At 40.2% G+C, this 11408-nt stretch overlaps 1 protein-coding gene across 1 annotated transcript in view; it reads left to right on the top strand.

Annotated features, from left to right (window-relative positions):
• Window positions 1-7614, top strand: part of RSBN1 (round spermatid basic protein 1) — a gene marked incomplete at its 5' end in the record, with an annotated part of 11787 nt that extends 4173 nt beyond the window's left edge. The window contains 5 exons of the mRNA XM_010022846.1: window positions 3413-3550; window positions 3994-4136; window positions 4907-5074; window positions 6032-6140; window positions 6739-7614. Coding sequence (XP_010021148.1) covers window positions 3413-3550; window positions 3994-4136; window positions 4907-5074; window positions 6032-6140; window positions 6739-7200 — 1020 coding nt within the window. The remainder of the gene's footprint in view (window positions 1-3412; window positions 3551-3993; window positions 4137-4906; window positions 5075-6031; window positions 6141-6738) is intronic.
• Between the last annotated feature and the right edge of the window lie 3794 nt (window positions 7615-11408).

The following is an 11408-nucleotide window of genomic DNA, read 5'->3' as shown; positions in this document are numbered from 1 at the left end:
ATTCTGTGTGTTTGTTTCCCCTACCTCTGTAATGTAGTACAAGGGTACTGCTTGCTTGCCCACCCCTTCATGAGAGAGGGTTTGAATTATCTCAGTAATGTGCAAATACCAGCTCTGTAACTTCTATGGGAACCACTGACGCTGCATACTTTGTTCTCACTCTTGTGTGTGAAGCACTGATAGGTACATCATTCAGCTGCTATAAGATGTCTCCATGAACACTGAAGAACTAATTTCAAATACGCCTATAACTTTTAGTGTGATCCTGTATGGAGTAGGGGGTACACAGGGTGGTGATAGCTGTCTGGCATTTTGAAAGGGCACAAGACACCTGAGTGGTCTCACCAGCCTGATGGTCCTTTTACAACAGGAAAGATCTGTATGATCTGATCTGTAGACAGTGGCAGTTAGTACTCGTATGATCCACTAATCTTTTTAAGAAGTATAGTGAACAGAGGAGAGCAATGAAGGTGGTGTAGTAATAAGTTACCAACTTCTGACAGCCATAAGAACTGGAATGATCCAGCTCCTAAACAGGAATTGGACTTTAAACAAAAAACCAAACCCTAAAAAGCCAACCAAACAAACCCAAAACTTTGAGAAAGGTCCTAGTGGATAGAACAAAGTGACGTCAGGTTTTTCATCGTCTCATCTATCTTCACTGAAAACAGGGGTGCATGAAGATGGGTGTGAACTATAAATATAGCTGTTGCAGCACTCTGTGAATGACATGTCAAAGCAGCTTCTAAGAACGTGCAGTGAGCAGGTTACTTGCTTTTCCTTTATGGGTGGGCAGTTTAGTGTCCCATGAGTAGATGCATGTTCTTGGCATGGAAATGCTTGTTATTGCACACAAGGTCTTGGCATACTCCTTATTCTTGAGACCACTAACCTAACTAATGGTTATTAGTATTTTTGCTGTGCTGGAGGAATTAAGGATGAGATAGAAACTCCCTGTGAAGGAGTATTTTACAGCATATAATCTAGTAGACTACTTCCCCTGTGATTGAGGTGCTTGAGCTGAATGCTACAGCCTGCTGTGGGTTGCCATGAGTTGATACATATTCTCAGTGTAAACATATTCTCAAGTGTAGTCCATATGTTGAAGTTCTAATAAAAACTAGCAAAACACTGAAATCCAAGTTTTCCTTAAAGTACTTCTAGTGTTTCTTTTTCTAGTTTTTGAATTTTATTTTTGTATTTCATTTCAGTGCATTAAAATAATGCTGAAGCTTCTAGTTTTTATTCCCTGTGGAAAAAATCACAAGGAAAACCTGTGTGTGGTGTTATAATACATTTAACTTGTGACAGACACCTATGAAATACTAGTGCCTCTCAACAGGTGGCTTCAAGGAAGCTAATTGCATCTGGAAGTAGTCTATCTCCACTTTAGTAGCGCCAGGTATTAAATAGGACCAGAGTATTTCAGGCCTTAGTTCTCCCATAGGTGCATAGATTAATGCTGTAGTTTCCCATTAATTTCCAAATTAATGCAGTTTTCCAGTGTTCTGGATTGCATTCTGGCTAGCCAGTTAAATCACAGAATAGTTTGGGTTGGAAAGGATCTTAAGATCATCCAGCTCCAACCCTCTGCCATGTTTCCCAAGGCTCTATTCAACCTGGCCTTGAGCACTGCCAAGGATGGAACATTTACCACTTTGGTCATCCTTTGCCAGTGCTTCACCACCCTCACAGTAAAAATCATTCCACTTTACTGATGTTAGATATGACCCTTCACCAGTAATGCTCTTAATAGGATTTGTAGACTTTCTCCTAGGGCAACAGCCAAAAAGAATTAACAGCCTCTGAAGGAAGTGCTTGGCTCATAAATCTGTATGGCCAAACCCAGAAAGTCTGTATGTGCTCATCCGGCAGCTGCTGCTGGTCATGATGGACTTGTAGAATGCTTGAGCTGCCCAATGCAGTTCTGAGAGTGACATGGGATGTAAACTTCAGCACATGAAGGCAGAGGTGATGCAGTGCAGTATTTGGCTTACAGCTGAGCAATAAAGCTGTATGTGAAGTCATCTTTGGCTCCTTCCTAGCTTTTAATTAAAATGTGTGTGCAGTCAATGCAGAACTGCCAACTTTTTATATACAAAGCTAAAGAAAGGAGAACTCTGGAAATAGGAGTGAGCTGAACTCCTGTAATTAAGTAGCTAAATATCTATGGTTGCTGCTAGAGGAAAATACTGCAACAGTAACTGTAACTCTTGCCTTATTAGTCTCTCCTAATTTACCTTTAACAGCTTCATGGAGTAGTTCAGCTACATCTGGCTTGTTAGCTAAACTGCAGAACTTAAAACTAAAAACCTTAAAACTAAGCTGCTTTGTAAATATATCTATAAATGACTATAAAATTGCAAATTTACCAGTAACCCTCTGTCCTCTGTGCCTGTCCCACCCCTTTAGCCACAGAGATGTGCCGTATCTTTTCACCACTGGAACTGCTTGATGAATGTAGAGAGGTTGTTGAAGAGTGATGGAAGGTTGGAGCTTAAATACACCCAAGTATACAAACCAGGCTAATTACAGCAGGATTTCTGATTGTTTAAGATTGAATAGCTGCTGCATCTACACACAACCTGCTCTGGCTGTGTGGTGTGTCATAGCTGCAATCCATACGAGGGGACTAGAGAACACTGGAGTGGTGCCAGTGGTTCTCTTCTGGGAACAGGAAATGGGCAAGAAAAGTTTCCAGGTGACCTGGGAAAGTGGGACAGCTTGTGCTGCAGAGGATGTCAAAAAGCTGTGAGTGAGAGCACAGTGTTTCTGGCCACAGAAGTGGCAGCAGATTATACTGCAAAGGGTAGTTTTCAACTTGTGCATGACCACTGGATTTCTACCTAGACCTTTAATTTCCTCCATTTGTGGACCAATTTTGTGTATACACTAGAACAATATCACTACAGCCATTGCTCGATTGACATGGAGATTTTTCACTGCAGTCACAGGGGAATGACCTCTAGGATGTTGCTGAAGAGAAGAATGCACATGTTTCAGTAGCACACCGTTTGAAATGTAGAAGCAACAGTCAACTGCACAAATTAGTGGAGACTTGAAGCTTGCTTGAAAGACTGAGTCACAATGAAACTGCGTGGGAGGTTTTCTAAAGTCAGCTTGGAAGTGAATTGTTCCTGAATTAGTCAAATACTAACTTGTTATTATTCAAACTTCAGAAGTATTTCCTATCAGAAATTTAGACAGGAGTTCTTTTCTCTTGGGATACCCTATGGGCATCTGTTCTAAACGGGCTCAGTGCATATTCCCAAAGGCATCTCTAATGAAATAGATGTGGATGAGACCAAGATTCATCTGAGCTCTGGCCTTCTGTATTATATTAATCAATTTTAGTCTCTTGTGACAGAACTAAAGCTGTGGTGGCATTGTCTTCTCCTTTCTGGCCACTCAGGTCAATCGAACGTACTGCTGTGGAACCTACCGAGCAGGACCAATGCGGCAGATCAGTCTTGTTGGGGCAGTGGATGAAGAAGTTGGAGACTACTTCCCAGAATTCCTAGATATGTTAGAAGAATCTCCATTTCTCAGAGTAAGCAGTAACTTGTGGTGTCTTGTTCAGAGCTCTAGGGATGCTTAAGCAATTACTGAGTTTTATCTATTTCCAAGTACTCAGAAACCATAAAGTATTTTCTCTACTGATGTGCTTATTGTTTGGGCTACTAAGGTACGTTCTTTCCTGTGTCCAAATGAAAGACACTGAATTAGGTAGCAACAGTTGTGCAAAAAATTAAAAAAATAAACAGTTAATCATATATTTCTGTACTGCATAATCATCTACTTCCCTAAAAACTAAGTCTGATAAAGTCAGCTTAGAATACATTTTACAGCTTGAATATATTTCAGTTTCTGTGCAATTCTTTTGACAGCAAATTTGAACCAGTTTTACCAAAGGCATCATTTAATTTTTCTATCTCACCCAGTGTTTTGTGTTATGTGTGTTTTGTGGGTTGTTTTGTTTTTGTTTTCTTTTAGATGACTTTGCCGTGGGGGACTCTTTCTAGTCTCAGACTTCAGTGCAGGTCACAAAGCGATGATGGTCCCATAATGTGGGTGAGACCAGGGGAGCAGATGATCCCAACAGCTGATATGCCAAAATCACCATTCAAACGGCGCCGGTAATGTTTTGTTTTCCTTTCCATGTTAAAGGTAAAACATTGGAGTTATGTCTGGGTTAGATTTGAGAACAAAACCTAAATGCTTTATGTGTAGCTAGCTCTTCAGAAGGTTAATTCACAGATCTGATTTTCATTTCTGTTTCAAACTGGCTCAGTGGATAAGACAAACATGTTACTTGTGATGGTTATTTTATTTCACCACTATATCCTAGATCAGTGCTTTCTTAAGATTGAAACTCCTTTTTATTTTCCTTCAGGAGACTTCTTTTATTCACCTTATTTCTGTGGAAAGGACTTATTTAGTGGTGAGGACAGACGAAATGCTCTAAAAGAGCAGAGATCCTTACACTGCTTGTGTTGCATTACAATGTTAATGCTAAAGCACTTGAAATACTGTCTGCCTTCTCAGAAAATATTGTGGGGTACATATGTACTTGCTGTCTTCCTCAAAGAGTGTGCTGTAGAACAAACTTTAGGAGATAAAGAATTGGAAGCATGTTTTAATTGTAATATCAAACAGAATTTTAGGACTTACTCCCAAATAACTAAACTTCAGTATCTATTAGAAGTTTGATCTCATAACCTGAACTATACTTCGCTGTATTTGTTCCAATCTTTTGTCGAACAAGCACCTTGAAGAAATCGGAGGGAAGCACTTTGGTCTTTGATTTTGAAGCCTGCAGCACACAAGACTTAAGATTATTTTAATACAAATACTTACTTTTGAGTAGCCTGAAACATTTTTAGTATGTCTTTTCCTCATGTGGTAGGTCAATGAATGAAATAAAGAATCTCCAGTACCTACCTCGGACCAGTGAGCCCCGGGAGGTTCTGTTTGAAGACAGAACAAGAGCTCACGCTGATCATGTGGGCCAAGGGTTTGACTGGCAGAGTACAGCTGCTGTCGGTGTTCTGAAGGCTGTACAGTTTGGGGAATGGTAAGTGCCACTGAAATGCAACTGTTCTTGTAGGAGGGGGTGATTCTAAAGGGGTTTTTTGTCTCTTGAAAAAAGAAAATTCCTTGGAAAATAAGCCTAATCAATGAAACGGTTTACAGTGAATGTGAAGAGATGAGATGTGCTGTCTAGAGCTTGAAACCCACAAGCTATATACCTATTATTTTTTCGCTTCTTCTTGAGACAGTAGAAAGGCTGTAACAGGAGTTTGCAGAACGTTTTAGTGATATATGAAATAAGCCTTTAAGATACTGTTTCTGGACCATCATCTGTGATTGTTTTTTTTTCCTGAATAGATATATTAATGCCAACTTCCTTAATAGCAATAGAAGACCTCAGTGTAACTCATTTCAGAGGTACAGTGCATTCTCCTTTCATGTACCCAGGACATTCCTGGTCATCTTGCACAGAAACTAGATATGCATCATCTTTTTTTCTAGCAATTCCAAGTAGAAATTGGATAGCAGCATTAGCAATATCATTAGATTTTGATGCCAATAAAAGGTGTCAAAACTTCCTTTATTCTGATTCAAAGCTGTTGAGTAACACCCAGCTTCTCATTGCTTTGGCTTCAGAGTTACTTGGTTACTTTTTGTTTTCCTTTAAGACAGAATGATTCTGTCTAATTACAGAATGGAAGAATTGAGGCAAACCAGAAAGCTTTGATACTGGCAGGTTGAACCTAGTTCTCAGATGTTTTAGTATAGTATTTGTCCATGAAAACATCACTTCTTTTGTGCATGTATCAAGAAAGAAGTAAAATGAAGGAAAAAAAATATTACCTCTTTTTTAAAGTAATACATGTGTTGAGAAGTGATGAGACTGTGTGTGCAGTGTAAAACTGAAGTGGGTAGTTGGTTCAGTGACTTTCTGCTGGAAAGAGCTGTAATTTTTTAACTCCAATTGTTTAAAAACTCCTGGATTTCTCATCTTTTTTAGGAGTGACCAGCCTCGTATAACCAAAGATGTGGTTTGTTTTCATGCTGAAGACTTCACTGACGTTGTGCAGAGACTTCAGTTGGACCTGCATGAACCTCCGGTGTCACAGGTACCAAATCTTCAGCTCATTCTTAGCATTTTGGTGGTAGCTTCTGATAGTTTTCAGGTTCACAGTGTAGCCAGCCCTGTTGTATCCTTGGTGGCTCTCAGTTCACAGCTCTCCTGGGCGATTTCCCTTCTCGTGTTTCAGAACAGAATAGTTCAGTTGGAAGGGTCCCACAGTGATCATCGAGTCCAGCTGCTTTTCCTTTCCACCAAGTTGAGAGTCCTGATACCTGCTGTAGAAACAACTAGTAGTTGATTAAGGAGCCATGTATCCCTGTTTCTGCCTTTCCTGGTATACTGGTGTTGGTTCAGGATGTGAAGTTTAGGATGTGACAGCATCTAAACTCAGTCCTGTCAGCCAAAACAGCCTCATGCTGAACCTGCTATTTTCAGCTATAACTGTAGAATGTTCTTAACTGATCACTGTCCTCTCTTTAAGATGTACACATTAGACAAACTATATATTTAAAGTCCAATTCTCATTTAAGTTTGAAGTTTTACCTGTTAAACATTGGTTTAGACAGGAAGTGTGTTGAAAGTAGGTGGATACTGAATTGTTTAAACAGAGTATACCACTAACTTTACTATTTTCCTTCTCTCAGTGTGTTCAATGGGTGGATGAAGCCAAACTAAACCAAATGAGACGGGAAGGCATTCGCTATGCTAGAATTCAGTTGTGTGACAATGACATCTACTTCATCCCTAGAAATGTCATTCATCAGTTCAAAACAGTGTCGGCAGTCTGCAGCTTAGCCTGGCACATAAGACTTAAACAGTATCATCCTGTGGAGGAGACTGCTCAAAATGCAGAAAGCAATTCAAGCTTGAACAGTAGTGTTCCTGGAAATCCAGAGGCAGAAGGTGAACCCCAATGTGTGAGTGTAAAAACAGAGTCTGAAGAACCAGGTATAAAAATGCAGCTTACACCAGGGGTGCTCTCCTCCTCTCTTTCTTCAGTATCAGGACTTGTGCAACCAGATCAGGTGGCCCAGCCCCTTCCAGGTTTTAAAATAGAGTCTGGTCAGCACCACAATCCACAGGATCATGCAGGCTCTGCTGTGTGATATGTATATAAGCAAACATTTTTTAACAACTTTTTAAAATTTTGATGTGAAGTTATAGTTTTATAACTGGCTTATGTTTTATTGGAGAAATCTTGCCTATAATTCTATAAAGAAAGGTGACATTCCAAAATGTCAAGCATATCTTTTTTACACAGATTATGCAAAATTCAAGTTGTATTTTAACCCCTTAGTACAACCTGTAACAGTGGTCTACCACTTCTTTCTGTTTAAGTGAAGAGATATCTAATATCTCCTCAAAGTCAGAATGAAATTCCTCCAGGAACACGAAACGATTAAACTGCATTGGTCAGTGTTATTTCCCTACTTTTACATTAGCTCTAATCTTCACCAGAAAGGGATGTTTTTGTAGACTTGCAAAGTGACTTTCCCATTTCATTTTAATTGCTTAAAAAACAAAAAACAACCCAACAACAAAAAAAGAAAAAAAAAGAAAAAAAAAAAGACAAAAAAAAAAAAAGCAAGCACAGCACTTTTGATGATTTGTGAAACTTTTGGTATGTCTGTTCTTGACATGTTGGTTTATATATGAGTTGGGTTTATATATACAAGCTATAGAAACTGATCTCTTATTTCTTACAGTAAAATTAACTGAAGAAAGTGTCTGATCCTGTTGAAATGCAATGACTTACTGACCTAACACTTCTCATAGCACTGCTTATGTTGTTTGGTGTGAGGGTTTTGCTTCCAAAATACATCTTCCCTGAACATGAGTAATACTAGTGTCAAAATTAGAGAACCTATTGGTAGTCTCGTGGAGGAAACTGCTATCTTCGAGCACTTTAAGGCTTTAAAATACTAACCAACTTGGCAGCTTGTTTTGGTCAGGTCGTAATGTGTCCAATGGAACCACACTTTCCCTTGTACTGATGCACTTAATAGCATTGAGTTGGTAACTGACTTACACAGTGCAGCTGTCCATATGCCAGGAAGTCCTGTATTACTCTTTCACAATAAAAAGTCTTGTGGCATTGGACTGGTTTTTCCATGTGTAGCTTCTGGATGCCCAGGTACTGTGGAAAAATCAGTGGCACATGCTAAATGTGTAGAGTGTCAGCTAGCAATGGTTTTTAACTGATCTTTCAATATTTCTGGGTGTTAACGTGTAATCTGTATTTGACTTTCACTCACTCCGTTTACTACCACCCTTTCCAGTCATCAGAAGGAAAAGTCCTGTCCCTTTCTTCCCTCCCTTCTCTCTCCCCACGTTTAGAGTACAAGTTGGGTTTTGGTGCAACTTAAGCTGTTTCCAGATAATTTTATTTGTTCTAATCCTCACTGGGGTAGGAAAGATTTGAAACACTATGTTAGACTAGTCAAAAGCGAAGATGCTGTGTTAGTTCTGGATGCATCTTTTTAATATCAATTATTACTCTTCTCTTTATAAGGGTCTCTAAAATATGTTACTCTATTATAAATCTTACTTTGTGCAATATTGTTTGTGTAGGCTTTTATATACATATTAGCACCTCAGTGTAGAGGTCACTATTTTAAACTGATAGAAAAATAATCATCAGAAGATACTGCAGTGATTAGTTAGAACCTGTATTACTCCTTATGTGTATGTATGTATTGTCTTCGGTACAAAATGAGGACTAGGAAATATTTCAATTTAAGACTAATTTACAGATTGAAGTGGTAGTGACTTGTTTAGTAATCTGTGTAAATAAGGTGTTAGAATGGAGAGCTTTTATGATAAAAAGTAATGTGATTCATGCAGGGGTGTAATTTAATCTTAGCAGAAATTCTAGATGACCCAGACTGGTTCATAAACGAGCCGTCTGTTCTCTGGTGGGTTTTTTCCACTTTTTATGTTGAGAGGAATTTCATAGCTTTAAGGGTTGTGCAAAGTAAAATTCCTCACAGGCAATAGCAGTTTCAGTTCATCCTTCACATTCAAAGATCATATTATCCAAGGGTGTTCTTTCCTTTTTATGAAGTCTGCTAGTCTTCCAAGTGCCCATTTCACTTCTCACATGTGCTATTCTTTGGTCATGTCAGTAGAGGTGCATCAACTCGGTGGCCGTTCGTTGACAGCCAGCACTGCATACAACCACTCAGGAACTGACACAGCTGCAGATCCCACAGCGAGTCTGCAAACATCACTTTAAAGGAAGAATAAACACATTAAGAGCCCCCATACACCAGCTTGTCTGTCTTGTAATGAGTTGAAACAGAACGGAGAGGGAATCGATTCGGAAGTTCTCTGTAAACTCTTACAGCATGTGTTCAAATGGATGAAGGAAGAAGACTAGAGTGGCTCATGTTGCTTTCAAAACTGTAGGTTTAGTGAAATCTCTGACTACGGCCTGAAATAAAAGAAAATGCTCTGACTTACCTCTTTGGATGGAGGGACATGACTGATAGCATCGTGCTCTCTTTCTGTTCCATTTAATTACTAACTTAATATCTAATGTCAGATTTAAATACAGAAATATATCTTCAAATGTCTTGACTGTTGCTGATGCTGTTCTAGCGTGTTTAAGAGAGGAGGAAACTCGATAAAAATCTACTACCTAACTACATTATCAGCTTTGGCACACTTTAACCAAGATGTCATTTCAAACTCCACCTCAGTTCTGGGTGTAAAGTATGAGAGGGATTGCTTGTGAAGCTGATTACTACAGCTAGACAGCTGTTGTTTCAAGATCACTTCAACTGCACTAAACCCAACAGAGCAGAGTTAGAACAATGCCTCTGTGAAAGATGCAGATGTTTTCCAGAACAAGACCCGTTTTTCATAAGCTGTTTAGAAATGAAGTAATGAGTTCAAGCCATTTAGTGTTTGCTGAGCAGAACAAATCTCTGGATAGGTCCAAGTAAATATTTCTGGTCTCTCTGGTGTGGAAAAGCTGGCTGTTCTCTAAGATTTCATACAACAGCCTGTGTAACGAGATAATCAAACTCTGGCAAATGTCATGGGTTGTTCTTGGTCGTACCCAGGTAGATGCAGAACAATTTGTAAACATGGATCCTGTAAATCCTCAGTTCTCCATGTATGAGTATTTGCCCTGGCATGTGTGTGTGAGTCTGGGGAGTGGGAAACCCTCCTGCTTTATGCTGGAGACAACTGCTGAGTGACCAAGTGCCCTGTGTAGAGATCCATTGGCTTTGATGTGTGAACTGGGGTTTAGGCTGTGAGATAAAGTGCTGTTGGTGAAAACTCGCTTGGGATAAAGGCGAGTGGCTCAGCAGGGCTAGAAGGGGGCTGAGAAAACGCAGTTTAAAGACGAAATATCTGTTGGCTTCCCTTTCCTCTCTCCTTTAGACATGCCATAAGTCAGTTTGTGCAGATCCTTGACACGTTCTCTTCCAGGAAGGTGGGACACTCGGTGAAGTGTTCTCAGGGGATTTATAATCACCATTTTTCACAGGTGTAGATCTTGCCATACAGAAAAGGGCTCTCTACTGTGCTCTTCACCTTCCCTGCCTGTTACAGCTTGGTTCCCCTGGACAAGGCAGGTTGTCAGAGCTTTCCCACGGGCATGAGCTCCGGCCCTTGATCTGGCCCTGCCTACTCTCGTCAGGTCTCAACCAACCGAGTAATAAGCTCTGGAACTGTAGCTTCCAGGGAGTGCAAAGTGTTGGCAGGTTGGAACCTGCTCAAGGGGTGCGAGAGGAGGGGGGCGGCTTGTTTCTGTCCCCAAACCGCACCTGGTGTGACACCCCCATGGCACAGCACCTGCGGCATGGGGGCTGAGGAGGGCTGCGCGGGGCTCGGCGGAACACATACACTTTGCTTTCTTTGTACAACATGTAAAGAGACTTCAGTGTTGCTGTTTTTGTGAGGTTTTCGATTTGATTTTGATCGGCAGCTAAGGTTTATTTTTTGGTTTCTGTGATTTTAATTTATCTAAGGTCTCTGCCTACAGAGGACGCGGACAATTGCCTGGAAGACTGTTTGCTTTGTGCGGCCTTAGTATATTTATTGACATTAGCGAGTGTTTCGAAGAGGTTTTTAGATTAGCATTGGGGAGTGTTTCGAAGATGTTTTGACCACAGCCGGGCGGCCGCGAGCGCTCGGACCTCTCTGTGAATAACGCAGTGCATTTCTGTCAGTAGCTGACTGTACACGAGTGTCAAACTGTTAAGCTATTTCTTTGTAAAATAGTCCAACGGAATGCATAGAATTTTTTTCCTGTAAAGTATTTTTTTAATAAACAAAGTCTGATTTTGTCCTTTAGCCGCCT

The sequence above is a fragment of the Nestor notabilis genome, unplaced genomic scaffold (assembly GCF_000696875.1).
Source record: "Nestor notabilis isolate BGI_N333 unplaced genomic scaffold, ASM69687v1 scaffold22149, whole genome shotgun sequence".
Classification (NCBI taxonomy): Eukaryota; Metazoa; Chordata; class Aves; order Psittaciformes; family Psittacidae; genus Nestor; species Nestor notabilis.
The sequence above is the reverse complement of the archived record's forward strand: the minus strand, read 5'-3'. Positions and strand labels throughout refer to the sequence as shown.